The sequence below is a fragment of the Pocillopora verrucosa genome, chromosome 12 (assembly GCF_036669915.1).
Source record: "Pocillopora verrucosa isolate sample1 chromosome 12, ASM3666991v2, whole genome shotgun sequence".
Taxonomy (NCBI): Eukaryota; Metazoa; Cnidaria; class Anthozoa; order Scleractinia; family Pocilloporidae; genus Pocillopora; species Pocillopora verrucosa.
In genome coordinates, this window is record NC_089323.1 from 11581715 (window position 1) to 11600017 (window position 18303).

General features: G+C 37.1%; 2 protein-coding genes and 1 long non-coding RNA gene across 3 annotated transcripts; 2 read left to right on the forward strand and 1 right to left on the reverse strand.

Moving 5' to 3' along the window:
• Positions 1 to 3667: 3667 nt before the first annotated feature.
• Positions 3668 to 4597, forward strand: LOC131775731 (5-hydroxytryptamine receptor 1D-like). Its single transcript, XM_059091860.2, has one exon. The coding sequence runs from the start codon at positions 3668 to 3670 to the stop codon at positions 4595 to 4597; it is 930 nt and encodes a 309-aa protein (XP_058947843.2).
• A 4703-nt stretch (positions 4598 to 9300) lies between these two features.
• On the forward strand, positions 9301 to 13664 carry LOC136277460 (uncharacterized). The gene is made up of 4 exons (XR_010715891.1): positions 9301 to 9421; positions 10172 to 10375; positions 10949 to 11020; positions 13565 to 13664. It is a non-coding gene; the product is annotated as an uncharacterized lncRNA (long non-coding RNA).
• LOC131775733 (melanocyte-stimulating hormone receptor-like) lies at positions 13040 to 18303 on the reverse strand. The gene is made up of 2 exons (XM_066159598.1): positions 18194 to 18303; positions 13040 to 14021 (listed from the first exon to the last, which is right to left on the reverse strand). Exon 2 carries the CDS (start codon positions 13988 to 13990, stop codon positions 13040 to 13042), a length of 951 nt encoding a protein of 316 aa, XP_066015695.1. The 5' UTR covers positions 13991 to 14021; positions 18194 to 18303.

Sequence of the window (18303 nt, forward strand, 5' to 3'; positions counted from 1 at the left end):
ACAAAATGTTCGCGTATTGGGCCCTCGGATATCATTTTCTGCTTATTACTGACATATCAAGGCAGCTGTCATGTGAATTGTTAGATTATTGAATTCCATTTGTTACCATACACTTGTGCGATTAAAGATCCTGTTTGATAAGGACGGTTATATTCCAATAAAGTAACTGAAGTATAAGCAGAATGTTTATCATTTGCGATCGGAAACAAGCCGATAGATAGTTAAGAACTAACAAAACTCTGGTAGAACGTTTTGGACTCCAACTTTATGAAGATGTATTTTTTTAGACTTTCGCTTGCTCGTTGAAAATGCGCGCTTGGAAGTTCCTTGCACAAATAAAATATTGCTTTTTTTTTTTTTTTAAACCAGGAGTTCTAGTTTGTGCCTCACAGTTGTAACATTGGATGAATGGACAATTTCGTTTTGGCAGCTATCAATTCTGTGTCATTTCAATCTTGCTATCTGTACTTAAATGTCGCAGAATACAGGCTGTAGTCTGTTCATAAACATTAGAGTCTCATACCACTACGTGTTTGTTTAATTGGCGAGGTTTAATTAAGAAATGACCTTCCATCAAGAGTCAAACATCAGACATCTGTTAGTACTTTAATTTAACAAAAAGGCGTATAACTCTGTTGTTAAGTCTGATAAATAATATGGTTATGCGTTACTTTTAGTTTTGGAGCTTTTTGGAAAGACGATTGTTCTCCAAGAGACCCCAAAGAGAGACAGTGATGTTCAATTTTGTTTCATGTACTCTTCAACAGTTCACTTACAATTAAGAAAATCTTGGTCACAGCTTCATGCGCAATATCGGCATTTTCCGAATATTTAAACAAATTTAAGTGTATAATTGACATTGTGACTTCCTTTCAAAAAGGCTTGAACGTCAAGCACTTCATTTAAGCATGATCAAAAGAAATGGACACACTTTTTTTCTTTCATGAAGAAAATAAAAAAAATCAAAAGCTTACCTTCATTATTCTTGGATTTGCAACTTTTTTCTACCTGACACTTTCATATTACGTAGAAAGTAAAAGAATGAAATGATATCGAACAACGTCCAATTTGTTTCTACACCATACTTGCATGCATATATGATGAGTTGTTAATGATAAATGAGGGTGCGAAAAATTTTTGCGTATGAGGCGATTGAGTTCACTAAAGAAGATATAACACAGATATATCCACGCCATAAGGTTATACGGTAATCTGAAATATAGCATAAGGCAGAGACACCTGGTAAAGCCCAAACGGCAGCTAAAATAATACTTGTAGACTCCGTAGTTACAACTTGTTTGTATCTCAGCCCTAAGAACAGCGCGGGAAGTCTGTTAACACTTATGGCCATCATAGTCAACATCCGATGAGTAACATAGAGAGAGGCTGGGTAGTGAGACCAACCAACAGATAAGATGAGGCCAGATAACGGCACGAGAGTTTGGACGGCGGATGGAGGGGACATTCTTTCCGAAGGGCAACGAGGATTAGAGAATTCTCAAGAAATACAGTGAGGGAGAGGATCATGTTTAACACTACGAGATGAATGGATTGCTGTTGTTATCCGCCTGCAAAAGAAGGGGAACTTACAAGTTCCTGATATGTTTTCATATGTATTTCACCTACTGTTAAATAAGTTGTCTTAATCATTCTTATGTGTCTTTTTTATTTTAATATTATTTTTTTGTAATATTACTCGTGTTGCATCGAGAAATATTCGTCTTTACAGCACCCACCCAACTACAACCACTGAAACCGTAATGTTTTAAAAACGATCTTATAAAGACTTCCCGGGGAGATTATTCAATAGGCTGCACGAGAACACTGACTTTGAGGGAAAAAAACTCACTTCTTCTCTTGAACTTTTTCGTGCGCCTTTGGCGTAAATTGGCAAAATGAGGCAAGCATAAGACATTGTGATATCATCATTTCACATCTCTTGATTAATACTCCCTCTTTTAATACGTGGATAAACTTTTACCACTGCGATAGGTAATTAAGCTTTCTTTTTTGAAGTTTAGAGGAATCATTATAGAAGTTAGCAAGCTTAAAATAAAAAGTCCAACATGGAAAAGTTGAGTTTGTGACAAATTTGATGCAATATTGGCATTTAGTCGCAGATGCCAATATATGGTAAACTATTTGAATTTGTAATTTAAAAAGTCTGTCAGCCTTTCACTTTCCGTTTCGTGCCTGACCGGAGAGAGAAACGAGACAGTGCCAAGAGCAAGATACTACGCTATTAAAAACTTTTCTGCTTTTCTTTTTATTCCCTTCATGCGCCCTGTTGTTTTAAGTCAAGATATTAAATAAGTAATTTTCTATATATATGATAAGAAGCAAAAGATACCCTTAACATTTCTCGATACAGAGAAGCGGTGCATAGTGCACTGTTGGTGCAGCTAGTTTAAAGTGCTTGTTATGCACCGAGTAACATTCCTGAAATTCGGACAGCTAAAATAGTAAAAATGTCATCACATTTAGTAGTCATCGGAGGAATAGCTTTAAATCGACGTTAAACCCATTTATTTACTGTTGGAAGGTTTGTGTAGTGAGACATGCAGTAGAGCAGACAATTAGAAAGCCCCGAGTCATCATTCTATTCATTATATCAAAGCCGACCTTTAAAGTTACGGTTGCCACAAGAAATCGCTTGTCGGTTATTTTATTAGAAAGTAATGAATATAAAAACTTGATAAAATTTCAACTTGAAGAAATAAAAGGACTGAGTTGATTAGTAAAATCATCTTTAGAAAACTTTGTTTACTGCGATGGCATTTATTGCGAATAGAACAAGTAGTGATGTATGAACGTATAGTGTAGAAACAAACAGGAAGTTACTTCGATGTTACTTCCTTATTTTGCGTTCTCAGTCAGTATGAAGGCGTGGGATGAAATTGAACTTCAAAGAGAAGTGAAGGAGAGCTTTTAAAGTTATTTTTCTGCGGACGGTAAAATTGCTTCTGCTTCTGATCATGGGGGATAATTACAATTAATGTCTTGGAAAAAGAAGAGAGGGCCAATAAAAGGAATAAACAACTCAACTAAAACCGACAGGGTTTGGTATTGTAATATATCTTGCTCATGTTGCTGTTTCCGTTTCTAGGTTCAGTCAGGAGCGAAGCGGAAAGTAAAGAGCAGGAAGGCTTTGTTTATTTAAAGTTGAAATCCATTACTTGAGGAAATGTTTGCATCTGTGACTAAACGTCAATATTGTATAGTTTTAATCACTCGGAGATTGTCACGAATTCAATTTTCCTCAAAACCCATTAATATCTCTGGTGCGGACTTTTTCTATTAAGCTTCTGATTCTGATTCTTCTCAACCTCACACCAATGATACTTATTACCTATCCCAGTTATAAATGATTATATAGCTGAAAAGCGGGTATTTGTCGAGCTATGAGATAGTGATATTATAGATTACTTATGCTTTCGTCATTTTGCTAATTTACGCCTGAGGCACACCCAGAAGTGAAAAAAGGTACTTAATGGTTGGTTTTATTTCTTGCATTGGGAATTTAGTGATGGCAAGGACATCTTCATAATATCGTTTCTAATAAAGTAAGGTATAAATGATCGTATCTTTGCGGGTATTGCCAAGACGACATATCTTTCGTCGCAATCTCAGGTAACCTTAAAAAAGAGAAATAGGACACGAGATGAGAATGATAGCTGCAAACAATTTAACAGGAGATGGAATACAGATGAAAACACTCGAAGAACTAGTTTGCTCCTCCACTTTAACAAGTGGATCACAACAACCATCAATTCATCTCGCAGTGCTAAATACATTTCTCTCCCTCACTGCAATTCTTGGAAATTCTTTAATCCTAGTTGCTCTTCGCAAAGAATCTTCGCTTCATCCGCCGTCGAAACTTTTGTACCGTAATCTGGCGACTACCGATCTATTGGTTGGTCTTGTTACCCATCCTCTCAGTGTTACTTATCGGATTTCCTCAATTTACAAACAATGGAATCTTTGTCGATACGCAAGAAGCGCCGGCTACTTATCAAGCTACGCACTGTGTGGAGTATCTTTGTTGACAATGACGACCATAAGCGTTGACAGACTTCTTGCCCTGTTATTGGGGCTGAGATACAAACGAATTGTAACTTTGAAGCGTACTTATATAATAGTAGCTACCGTTTGGGTTTCGTCTGGTGTTGCTGCTCTATGCTACATTTTAAATAAACGTATAGTCTTTTGGTTTTTATATATAATTGTACCGTTATGTTTAGTCATCTCAATCGCCGCGTACACAAAGATTTTCCACACTCTCCATTATAACAAGGCGCGAGTACAACAACAGTCGAGCCAACCAAATTCATTGAACATTTTGCGATACAGAAAAGCAGTGCACAGTGCACTGTCTGTGCAGTTAGCTCTAGTTGTTTGTTATGCACCATATATCATAGTTGAAAGTGTGACAGCTCGTAGAAAAACATTATCATTACATATAGTTGTAATCAGAGGGACAGTAGTAGCCTTACTTTATTTTAACTCTACCTTGAATCCATTTCTTTACTGCTGGAAGATAAGCGAGGTGAGAAAAGCAGTAAAGCAGACAATAAGACAATCACTTTGCTCTTCATGAAGTTAGATCTTCTTCGAGTCATCATCTTATTTGTTGTATTGTAGCGGACTCATCGATTTATGTTGCTTCATTGGAAAGTAATGACCATGAAACTTAATAAAAACGTGGAGGTGCTGTCATTAGTATTCGTTATTTCCTCGTGAACAAATAAAGAGACAAGGAGTAAAAACATTAAAGATGTCTTGAAAAAACTTTGTTTCATTACAAGCCAGTTCTGGCGAACACAAAAACTTAGGACATATACACGATCATGTGGAAACGAACAGGATAATAGTACTTCTTTTTTATTGCTCTTTCTTAGAGATATGAAAATATGGGAAGAAATTTTTCTTCAAAGGAGAGCTTTTGAAGTTATTTGAAGTTAAGAAGGAGAAGTCGAATGAAGGGGAAAGATAACGTAACATAAGCCGAAACGAGTTTGGTAGTGTTTAATCTTGCTCCTGCCCCTGTTTCCGGTTTTTTTGCCAATAACAAACTTGAATAGCAGTATTTTAAAATATGTTGACAACAGCGATCAAACGCTATTATTGTATAGTTTTAAGTACTCGGGGATTGTCACGAAATCAATTTCTTCCAAATCCATCAATATCTCTGGCAGAGACTTTTTCGTTTTAGATTGCTGGCGACTACTGATCCTTTGTTGGTTCTCCAATCCGTCTTGCTACTCCACCTCTCAGTGCTTATTATCGAATGTCCCTCGTTTACAAACACTGAATTCATCAAAAGCCTTGCATTCAGTTCAGTGTCTTTGATGACAATAAAGGCCATAAGCTAGCGTGGACAGATTTCTAGCCCTGTTGCTCGGACTTAGATATGAAACAAATTATAACATTGGCGCGCACGTATATGAAATTAACTGCCGTTTGGATTTCCTCTGGTGTCACTGTTTTTTGCTACATTTTAGATTACGGTATAATCCTTGGGTATGGATATTAGGTGTTCCGTATTTTCTAATACTCTCGATCATCTCGGAAACAAAGATTTCCGCACTCTCCAACTCAGCTCAAGCACAAAAACAGTCGAGTCAACCAATTTTACTGAAGATGGCATGGCAGTTAACAATAAATGTATAACCTGGAATTTTTTTTTATTTTCATTGAGAAATCTAACCGGTCGAGAGCATTCAATCAATATACAAAAGTTTCCATGATAAGTGCAATAAATGCGGCGGATATTGCATTTATTCTGTCTCTGTGCTTCATCCTCTCTTAAATTTGTTTTCATATTGCTACCATGCGGCAGTCGTTCCAACAATAAATGTTTCGTCTTACCACAACCGTCTTAGCTAAGATTAATTTTTTTTTTCGATTTAGATTTCTTATGTTTATTTTCTAATTATTAGCCAAGCATTACCCTGCAACAACAGATAGAGAAGTCTGATCACGCTTTGGCCGTCTTTGTCCATAAAGATTGAACATTATGTATAGGATGCTTTGAGGGCGTCGTCTTAGATTTCAGTGTTCCTGAACCCCGTCAACTGACCCTAACAAGACAAACAACAGATTCAAGCGTTTGGACGTGCGGATGACGCGGAGATCCTCTCGAAGGGCAACACGAAAACTACTAAGAAATACTGTTACAGGAAGGAAAATGTTGGCCACTGTCAAATTAATTCATTGTTGATGTTGTATTCTGAATACAAAAAGGGGAACATGCCAGTTCTTCAAAATGCTTGTTGCGCTCCACCTCGAGTTCAAGTTTTTGTTGCTTTCGCTTTGCATCTAAGGCTTGTGTCCTTTTCTTCCGGTTTTAAGGTTACTTCCCACCTTCAGAGGCCGAAAAAATCGTTTATTCTTTTATTTGACCAAAATTTTGTATCGTTTTGAGTTCTTTGTAAAATTTTGTGACATTTTCACATCTTTGCACAACCTTATTAAGACCTCCTTCGGCTGCAATGAATAAACTTCACTCCCAGCCGGTGAACTAATTTTGTATTAAGATTAAATATTTATTCTATGTGAGAGCTCCACGTGTCTGGTGCGGAACATACGTACGCCAGGCTGGTTAAATTGAAGTAAGGGAAAAGTTTTACACTTTTTCAAGCTAAGAGGCAAATTATCATAAATGATTTATCATTCTGCCCTCCTGTTCAGTTGTCTTTTTGCGTCGCTTTAAGGAAAAGATGTAGTAAAGTGATTTTCGGAGTTATCAGATTTTTTCAAAAAAACAGTCCTCTATTCTCTATTTGAACACAGAAAACTTTCATATGATAAATATAGGTTTAAGTGTCCGCTTAAATAAATTGATGTATGTTTAAGAAGTAAATAATTCCGTTTGTGATCATTTTGATGTCAATCTAGATCTGATTATGCAGATATACTTTTACGAATGTCTACAGATGTCAGCGAAATTTGGTGTTTTAAGTGTTATCCTGCGGAGAAAACAAAATTTCGTCATTAACTTTATTTCAAATTAGCAGAATTAGAAAGACACACAGACTGATTCCTCTGAAATCATTAGGAATAAAGTTTTGTTTATATTAAAAATTGAGAAATTTTGATCCTATGATTCAAAGAAATTTTATTGCACCGGAAAGCCCCACACATCTTTTTTTTCATTTCAAACGAATATTTTCACTGAATAGCAAAATACGTGATGTTTTCGATTAGCTTAATTTCTATAGAAATGTGTTTTATTTGAATTATTCGTTTCCTTCCGAGAATATTAGACAATGACAAATTTACACAGCCATGAAAACTTATCAATTTATTAATGGTATAACATTCGAAAAGATTACCGCCTGACGTCACACATGATTGTGTTTACATCCTCCCTGATGGCCTCCGTGACTTACAAGTGATCTTTCCGATGTTATCTTTCCGTAATAGGAGTTAACTAACGCATTTGCGGCTATTACGGCTCAGAGAGTGGACATAAGAGGTCTAAAACAGAGACTGAATTTTTGGTGAGATATTTCAAGAAGCAGCCCAACAACGACCAAAGGTACTCGACGAGAAATCTGAATCAAATTTCTTATTATGTATACTCAATGTTACATGTTCTTGTTACTCAGGAAGATAACACCACGATATGTAATTGCAACCGGTGTCTTATGTAAAAAATGGAGATACAGTGTATGCTAATATTTTTTCCTGGTTGATTTTGTCCTAAAAAGGTGGGAAATTTTAGGCAGCTTTGGGCATTTTCAAGTTTATTTTTGCTGAATTGCCTTGCTAGAGACCGCAGCTTTTTCATTATACATATTAGCATAATGTTGCTCTGCTTCTCAGCGAGATTACTCCATTCGATATCAAAATGTAATTTAGTGGCAAGAGAATTCCATTGCTACGCTCACATTTCTTAAGCTTCATGGCAACATTTCTATATTTTATATTAGGTTTGGAGGGTGTTTTCAACAGTAAATATGAGAATGCTCTCACCAAACAAAGACGACTAAAGTTAATTTTTATTCCATTATTTTTTTGTTCATGAAGAGTAGGTGTCTATATGCACGAAACCCTAGGAATGATATATATGAATAGGTAAAGAAAAGGTTTATAATTTAAAACTTTTACTTAGACGTTCAATGATGTTTTGTCACTCTTCTCGAACCGTGCTTGCATCCTAAAATAAAAACTGGCCATGAACACAGACATTTTTTCCCACGCCACGTCTTTGTGTCAAGTGAAACAAATAAATAGATCCCGATTTTAGATTCATCCCTTTAGAAATGTAGGAAAATGCTGTAAGTAGAAGGTGCGAAAAAATTGTGAATGATAATAGTATGAATTGCCTTTGATGAACATAAAGCTGTGTCAAAAGGTTTTTGTAATATGCGCAAGCAGTAAAAATAACCCACGAATTGTTATTTCATTTTAACAGTTGCGTCTTTGCGAGCGCTTATGGAAACGTACTGTTTACTTTATTGTGTCCATTGTTTGATCGCCATAGGATATCTAGCTATTCAAATGTGAAAGTTCAAAGCCCAAATATCCTTAAGCGGCACCACCTACAAAGAGCGTACTGAGATGAGCTCTGATACTCAGTATTAGAATTATCGTCAAGGTTTATGTTACACTTCTCAAGTATTTAACGAAAAAATATATGAAAAATAACTCATCAGGGTCATTAAAAATGAGGGAGCGAATTATATCTGTTGAGAAATAAGTAATACCTTAGCAACAATAATGCGTGCCGAGTATGTAATTTTCTTCTTTTTTTTCCGAAGTTGTTTAGTTTTGCATTTATTTTAAATTCATTTATGTACAATAGTTTGAAGTCTCCGGTCTTGGATTCACTGTATGTTATCAATACTATCATTATTGTTATCATTATTTTTTGTTATATCCCATTATTATGTTATATCCCCCGACCGACGAAGTACTACAGCTTCTTTAGGAACGTAGCTCCTTTAGACAGGAAAAGAGAGGGTAAGCCAGACGGATAAACAGACAAATAGGGTAGAAGAGACAACCAACCACTAGCCGGAGGAAAAAAAAATACGGAAAGACAAATTCACATCGGCAGATGAACCACAGTTACAAATCTTTATTTACTTGCATTAGGTTGCCCTCTCTTCTCCTCAGAGGGTAAGATGGATGTTTGTGGAAGGTGTTGTCTGTGGATAATCAGTATTTATGAATAGTTAGCTAGTGCTCGTTGCATCACATATTTGAGATATTTGAACCAAATATCTAGGAATATTTACAATGGGGTTAATCATGGTTGAAACTTATAGAACATTCACCTCTGCTTCTTTTACAGGCGTGTGGTCATGATACGCTCTGGAATTCTACCCCGTTCGTAACATTCCTATACTTGTGTGCTAACTGTTGTCGAATATTGCTTAACTGAATTGGAATCGTTTGAGAATCATACAAACAGGTTTGTAGAGCATATTTTTAAACAAATAGATAGTCTCTTTTATGATCGGACCTTGAGAAAGTGTCCCATAACGTTAGTGTCAATTTGAGACCTCATGGAATGCAAAAAGAGTTAGTTTCCAAATTGCGTTCCGAAAAACATTTCCTGCTCTGAATAGAACGATGATCTATTACTGGTACAATATCCCTCGCCACCCCTCTACGTATTTTATCAGGTTTCCTCTACGTATTTGCTGATGCATGTTTATATTCATCAGCGGATGGGCAATTTTAGAGTGCAATTCCTTGTAAAGAACACAACACAGCAACCTCGCCATCGCCCCAACTAATCCTTTCCCATTTAGAGTATGGAGTGCCCTAAACCTTACGCCAACGCATCTCCCTACTTGTTACTGACATCTTACCAAAACTTTAAGTATGTTGAGAAAAATTAGAATGTGCTTGCTTCTTTGCCTTTATTACACCTTCTCTCGCCCCAATAAGAAGTATAAAAGGATAGACTAGTATTGGAAGTTTAGGTTTCCAAAGGGAAAAACCTTTTTATTCCAAATGGGAATTCGCACTTGTCATATCAAGAGAAAAATGTCAATGCTCCTGGTAATCACAAGGCATTTAGACAAAGTTATCACCATCTAGATGTTTAAAGGGTCAGTGAAGACTCCTTTGAGGTCTCTTTAAGGTATCGAAGATCTGATTTCTTATCATGTTTCCTGAAAAGGCTATTTACGTCAACTTGTTTCTCTACCAACAGGTGCATGGTGAAGCAAATCTTCGCACTTCTGTTTGTGGCCATCTTTTTGTCCCCTTCTTTCTCAACTGTCACAGAGATGTGTGTCACGCCAGTCTGTCGTTGTTCATCTGATCCAAGTTATAACGTGACGGTCATTTGCTATACAGACGACGTAACGTACGACTTAAACCATTCCATAAAGAAGCCAGAGGAAATCGTCGCTCTGTACGTAAATAGCTATGACTCATTATTTTACATTCTTTCTTCTTCTTCTCTTTCCTTCTTCTTTGTTATAGCTTGAAATCGTCTTTGAAAATGTTCCTAAGTACGTCAGTGAAGAATTTGGTGTCCCCACTGAATTGAAGAGGAAAGATTCGAGATATTTTTATGTCAGTGATCATTGCTAATGCTGAAAAAACTAAAAACTTAGAGAGTCACTCTCCTGCAGCATGAAAAATGCTGAAAGACTTTCACTCTCCTGCAGCATTATCGAGTTAAATCTGCTCAATTCTTCGGTTGGGCACTTTGCAACAAGAACGACTCAATTGTTCTGTGCTGGGTTACCTGAAGCCCAATTAAAACTAGTCTCTGTTTGGTGGAAACAAAAAGCAAACTTGATACTGGTACACGAACATTCGTCGTCCAAGAACAACGGCGGTACTCACTAAAATATAGAACCAAAAATAATAATAGAAAAATGCCTAATGACGACATAGTTATTAGGCTCAAGTAGAAGTGAGGTTTATTCGAGTCTTTTAACCAACTATATCACTTTGACCAAAGGTTGTTCTTTTTTAGTTCTGTCGTAGATGATAACGCTACCAATGTACCTGAAGGCACATTTGCCAAGTTTATCAATTTGAAATACCTGTAAGTATTTTAGTAACTTGTGATCAAATATAACTTTCTGGTTTATTCGTTTTGTCCTCCCTTGCCTTCAAGCTAATTTTTATGTTCAACGAATACTCATTTTCCTTTAAAGTTTGTTAAATCAACGTATCTTAGGAGCACAGCAACATGATCTAACAATATGGTGTAAGACATGGTTCGAAGCTACTCTGGTTTAAAGATTTAATTTATGTAACCGAGAAGTTATAATTCATAGAACTAACGTTTCGACACTCCTGTCTAATGCCCTCATCAGGTGATCTAATCGCTGCAACAACGAAGAGGACCTTTTATATTCTCACTAATTGGTAGTGTCGATTAGTGGTGATAATAGATAAATCATTACTAATCGACATTACCAATAGAGCCTTTATTTGGAAGCCTGTCCGCGCTCCTTTAAATCGCGATGATGGCAGCTTACTACCTGATGCCTATTTGACCTCGTCCGAAAAAAGGGAAATTAATTAGTGAGAATATAAAAGGACCTCTTCTTACAGCGACTAGATCACCTCTGAAGAAGGCACTAGACATGTAACTTCTCGATTACATTCATTAAATCTTTCACCAAAGTAGCATCAAACAAAGTAACATCAAACAAAGAACCATCAAACAAAGAACCACTTTGGTGAATAGTTACTTAATGAGCTATGAACGAGAATGTGCTAGAAGGAAGATACTACGCCACCAAACCTTTTGTGGTTTTTGTTTTTATTTCCTTCATGCACCCTCTTCATCATTAATATTTTTAATTTTTATTAGAAGCAATTGTTGGCCTATTGGACCCTGTGATATCAGTTTTTCTAGATGTCTGGTTAATAATAACAAATCAGCTTCTTTTTGTTGCGAGGGACTTGTGCAATTAAGGATCTCTTTTTTTGACAAGGACAGTCATAAATTCCAATATTAAAGTCTAAGCATGAAAATCTCTTCACTGCGGCTGGATGTATTCGGTGGAAAGTTAAGATCTAGCAAAACTCGTTCAACAACCCATAAGACTTCATCTCTTATAACAACATTTTTATTCAGCCTTCCGCATAATTGTAAGTAATACACGCTTGAAAGTTTCCCTATTGGACCCTGTGATATCAGTTTTTCTAGATGTCTGGTTAATAATAACAAATCAGCTTCTTTTTGTTGCGAGGGACTTGTGCAATTAAGGATCTCTTTTTTTGACAAGGACAGTCATAAATTCCAATATTAAAGTCTAAGCATGAAAATTTCTTCACTGCGGCTGGATGTATTCGGTGGAAAGTTAAGATCTAGCAAAACTCGTTCAACAACCCATAAGACTTCATCTCTTATAACAACATTTTTATTCAGCCTTCCGCATATTGTAAGAAATACACGCTTGAAAGTTTCTTGCGCAAAAAGCTTTTGCATTTTTTTGCGAGGAGTTCATGGTTGTGTCTTGCATTTATATCACTAAAAAGACGGAAAACGGTACTTGGCATTTACTAATTCTATGGCATTTCTTTCTTTCTGTTTTCCTCAAATGTCAGAATATGGGCTGCAGTCTCTTATTAAACATTAATGCGCGGCTAAATTACATGCTTTTCTCACGTGTGACCGGCTCGTATGGCAAAAGGGCAAAAACGTCAACTGCTTGATTTGAGTAACATTAAATTTTAATATTCTTTGAAGTTCACTTTCATTCAATACTTTCATATAAATAAGAAAGCAAACCAAGAAAATAATATCGAGCTAACGTCCTGCTTGTTTCTACCCTGTAGGTACTCATATCACCAGTCGTTATATTCATATTAAGCACTGTGGCATGCAAAAACGTTTTCTTAAGATATAATTGCTGTTTGTTTAGACTCTTTCCCCTTTTATTTACTCAATTGGAAATAGATAATTTAAAAAAAGCTCGAGTAACAAAGTGGTTAACTATCATATTCATTATTATCTTCTGAGGTGACCGATAAGCGTTTTCTTGTAGAAACCGTGAAGTCAGCTTAGCTCTAAAATAACAAATTAAATAGTACCTCAATCGAGGCAGATCTAACTCCATGGACAGCAAAGTGCTTGTCTGATTGTCTGCTTCACTGCTTGTCTCACTTCACTAATCTTCCAGCAGTAAAGGAATGGGTTTAACGTGGAGTTGAAGAAAAGTAAGGTTGCTGCTATTCCTCTGGTGACGAGTAAATGTGATGAAAATGTTCTTTTATTAGCCTCCACAATCACGATTTCAACTACGATAAATGGTATATAACAAAGAACTAATGCAAACTGCACCCACAGTGCACTGTACACCGCTTTTCTGTATTGCAAAATGTTCAGTGAATTTGGTTGGGTCGACTGTAATTGAACATGAACTTGTACTTGTGCCTGATGAATGAGGGTGCGAAATATCTTTGTGTAAGAGATGAATGAGATCACTAAACAAGATGGAATACAGATATACCCACACCATAGGTTTATGCGGTAATCTAAAATGTAGCATAAGGTAGAAACACTAGATAAAACCCAATTGGCAGCTACAATAATATTTGTGCGCTTCAAAGTGACAGTTTGTCTGTATCTCAGCCCCAACAACAAGGCGAGAAGTCTGTCAACAGTTATGGCCGTCATAGTCCCCAAAGATACGCCACATAATGCATTGCCGGTCATGTAGGCGGCGTCCCTTGTGTATCGACAAAGATTCCAGTGTTCGTTAGCTACGGATATCCAATAAATAGCTTGGAGAGGCTGACTAACGAGACCAACCAGCAGATCAGTTGTTGCCAGACAACGATACAAAAGTTTGGATGGCGGATGGAGGGAAGATTCTTTACGAAGGGCAACAAGGATTAGAAAGTTACCAAGAATTGCAGTGAGAGAGAGGATTACATTTACCACTGCGAGATAAATTGATTGCTGTTGTAATCCGCCTGCCAAAGAGGGGGAACATAACAGTTCTTGATATGTTTCCATTTGTACTGCAGTTCCTGTTAAATTATTTCTTGCCATCATACTTCTGTGTTCCTTTTTTCTTTAGGGTTACCTGTGATTGCAACGAGAGATAATTTAGGGTAACAGCAGCCGCCCAGAAATGATTATACAATAACAAATAGGTATTTTTTCATAGTACGACAACTGCTCCCATGTACCTTGGATTAACCTCCATTTTAAGGATTGGTAATTAAGCTTATTATAGCTTCTATGAAGTTGAGAAGAATCATTGTCAACTTCAGCAATCTAGAAAAACAAAGTACTCGCCAGAGATTTCAAATGGTCTAGAAAATAATTGTTACTCGTGGCAATCCCCAAGTACATTTAAGTATTCAAAATTAATGTTTGGTCACAGATGCCAACATTTCTGCGGGGAACGCGACAATAATGGGGGAAAATAGCACGGGAGAGACCACTTGCAGCAGGAACGGAAACTCATCACGGTTTCCTGGTGCGCAGAGACCTGCTTCAAGTGAACTTGCTACGGACGTCAAGAATTAGACAGCGTTTATTTCTACAGTAACTTTATTTTAGTTCATGTCGACAACCGACATGCCTTCTTGCATACTTAACTTAAAAATATATATCTTAACAAGTAAAAGTGAGAAGTCAATTATAATTAATGATTATTTATCCGATGTTGGTGCTAAGTTTGAACAAGTGGCATGGAGAAAAATCAATTTTAGGAAAAGAACTAATTTACATAGATTCAACTGCAACTTCCTCGAGAAGTTGTCAGAAAAGGTCGCTATGAGGACTGTTTACTTAACAATGTCCACTAAGAATAAGATCACAAAAGGACTGATTTTCAGGTGCACAAAGCGGCGAAGACAAAGCAGTATGTACAAGTTAGTAGTTAAAAGAACTTACTGTTGGCTTTTATCTTTTTTATAACATTACAAGAAAGAAACTGGAATGAATTGAGAACGGCTACAAAATTGAAAAAGTAATAAATATGCTCCAAACAAACTCACAGAAAATCACTAAGTTCTCCCGTAACATTCCCCCCACCTTAAATGGAGACTTCCAGATATCGTGGGGGTCAAAATGACGAATGGACTTGGTATTCTCATCATAGATAAAGTATTGTTTTCTTAAGTCAAAACAATATTTTTCTTTTGCTTTTGCACTAAAGACGTATTTCTTACTTCGCGTAACCTTCTACTTACCGAGGAGTTCAACATACTTCTTGGAGGAATTTTAAAATAAGATTTTAGCAATCTTCTTGATCTTCTATATTACTTTCTGGTCAACAGTTAAGTGGTACTCTCTGCCTTTTGCAAAAGTAGGTCAGGCGTCTGAGGATAAATACTCTTCTGGGATACATAATGAAACTTAGGCATTACTATTCCTGGAGGTGCTTCTTGATACCGATCAAATCCCTTGTTAGATTCCATTCTGTAATCAGTTTTGGCTGGAGTATCAAAAAGATCACTTTGGTGCCAAACCTTCTTTGTGACATCTGTGCGAAGGACGGTAGTGGTTTTTGGATAACAGACCTGAAGTTATCATTTGCGTCGTTGTGAATTGTTGCGGACTGGGACACAGTAATGAGCACTGATATCAAGAAAGACTGGCTTAGTGCAACTTTTTGTTCTTTGGAAAGAAAGAAAAATTTTCTGGAGTGGGCTTTAAAGAAGCTTTACTAGTGGAGGCGTTTCTAGCTGCTTTGGTATTATTTTCTTGAGGTATAAACGTTCCTATTAGAGGCACTCGCTGAACTTGCTTCTTTCTGTTGATTTACCAATTCTTTTAAAGTAATGGTGTTGTTATCGAGGTTAATCATGGCTCTGTTTACTTAGAGGAAACCGCGACCGAGGATGGCATCATAGGCAAGTTTGTGCACGACTTTGAATTCACGAGGGAAATGAATATTCTAAAGGTATAAAGGCAAGGTATACGTAATTCCTATTAGTTGTAGTAGCAGTCTGAACTGCGGAACAGGGAGTATTACCATAGATTTCTTTTAAAACTTCTCCTTTAATAGCTGAAACGCGTGTACCAGTATCCACCATTAGATGAACAGGGTTTCCTTCTATTTTACCTATAGTGGTTAGGTTGCTAGGTACGTGTCCGCTTCATTTACTAGGGGTAGCAGGACACTTAACTGATTGACATTCGTAACTTTCTTGGCTTCTAGTTTAGATTTGTTGGCGTGAATCTAGCCTGGTCACTAGTTCATGTCGGCTTCATCTTCTCTAGTAAATAAGAGTTGGTTGTGGCGTTTTCCTGACTTTTGAATTGTGATGCAGTCCCCCCAGCATCCGACAGACTCTCTTCTTCGTGGGTGGGAGATCTTTCTGATTAACGGTAAGTTGATTGGGTAACATGATGTAGGACCTTCTTCTCCTTGTAGAAAGCTTCATTAGATCGGTTAAAGTTGCAGTAATACTGAATATGGCCTCGGCGTTCACATCTGTAAATACGGGTTTAGTCTTGAAACTACTTCCTCCATTTATCATTGCTTATCGTGTGTAGTGATTATTTCTTGGTCGCTCAAAGTGTTGCCATGCTCGAATTCGCTATCAGCTGGTCGTTCGAATACGCTTTGTTTACAATGGCGTTGACGGGACAAATTCTTCTCTAACTTCTAATTCTGCCCCGCTTAGTTCTTCCTCAGAGTCTCTGCCCAAACTTGACTCGATGCAAAATGGTTTTTGTGTTTCTATATTTGTTTTGGTTTTGTATACATTCTTTATTTCGCACCAATTCGTAAAGATCCGCTGGTGAATTAATTAACTGGACAGGTCAACCACGAGCTCTTGATTTTCTTTCTCCGGTGATCTTAGATTCTTGGAATCACGAATATCTTTAACCTCTGGGGCGACGAGGGGTAGATCAGAAATAAGTGAACTTCGTGCGCTATCATTTCGCTGCACAACGGCGGGAAAGACTGACTTCCTTTCTTCGCGGACTTCATAAATTGAAAAAAGGAAATTTGAGGTATTCACGTTACCCGAGCGGTCCTTTCTTGCCGGCGCCCAAGGGATCAGATCACGCCTCCTGCGTGGAACTGAATTTTGAGTTCTCTTGAACTTTGATATCGTCCTGGAAGCTCCAAGAAGTATCCGGCGTAACCATCACTGTGGCATTCGCACGAACTGGACTTACGCGCAGAACAAAATATCGATAGCATTTCTTTACCTAGCTCAATACTTACCAACTCTCTTACTCTATTTAAAAACATGACGCTATCGAAATTTCTGATCCTGGCAGTGTAGAGGACGCGTGTCATATAAACTTCGTAATAGACCTCGCTCACCGTAAAGTCTCTGTGGTTCAGTGTTAGAGCATCAGAGCGCGGAATCCGACGGTCTGAGGCTCGATTCCTCATGGGGACTCAGAATTTTTCTTTGTCCCACGCTCGTGACAAGACGAAAAACATCTTCCTCTAATATTTGAATAGTCTCACAAATGAAGCGGAAAATGTCTCTTGAAGTTATCGATAGTAATTAAGAAAAAGGAGATTGAACTTACAGCTTCAAAATTAAAAATACATATCTTAACAAGTTAAATTGAGAAGTCAGTTATAATTAATGTTAATTTATGTTGGTGTCAAGTTTAAACAAGTGGCGACGAGAAAAATGAATTTTATGAAAAGAACTTATTTACATAAATTCAGCTGGCAAGTTCCCTGAGAAGTTGCCAGAAAAGGTCTCAACGAGGACTGTTTACCTAACAATGTCCACTTAGAATAAGATCACAGAAGGATTGATGTTCAGGCGCATAAAGGCAGTAAGAACAAAGCGATATGAAGAAGTTAGAAGTTGAAAGAACTTACTGTTGGCTTTTATCTTTTTTAAAACATTACATTAAAAGAAACTCGAATGAATTGAGAACGGCTAAAATATTGAAAAGTAAAAAGTATGCTCCAAACAATCACGCAGAAAAATCACTAAATTTTCCCGTAACAATACCAAGATATTCATGTTTAACTTTGTAGTTAACAAAGCCTTACAGGTTTTTACTTTCCGTTTCGCGCCCGACTCAGCTAGAAACGAAAACAGTGGGAGGAGCAGGATTTTGCAAGCTTTTGCACCATCAAAACATTTTCTGTTTTTGTCACGTTATTAATTCCCTTCAGTCGCTTTCTGCCTAACACCAAGGCATTCGTTATCTAATTTTCCCTTTCGATTAGAAACAAAGCAAGCCTATTGGACTTGCTGATCCTCATTTTTTCAGTTGAAAAGGAGGATCAGCATTTGGATAAAGAATTTCAAATACCTTTTAAAGACGCTCGCTTGGAAGGTCCTCGCGTAACAAAAACTACGATTTGTTTTTGGCGGAGATCTTGGTTGTGCCATGCATTTAAAACGTTCAATAAATGGAAACAA

Bases quoted from the DNA above. Each gene is read 5' to 3' on its own strand.
- LOC131775731 (XM_059091860.2), top strand. From the start codon at position 3,668: ATGATAGCTGCAAACAATTTAACAGGAGATGGAATACAGATGAAAACA.
- LOC131775733 (XM_066159598.1), bottom strand. From the start codon at position 13,990: ATGATGGCAAGAAATAATTTAACAGGAACTGCAGTACAAATGGAAACA.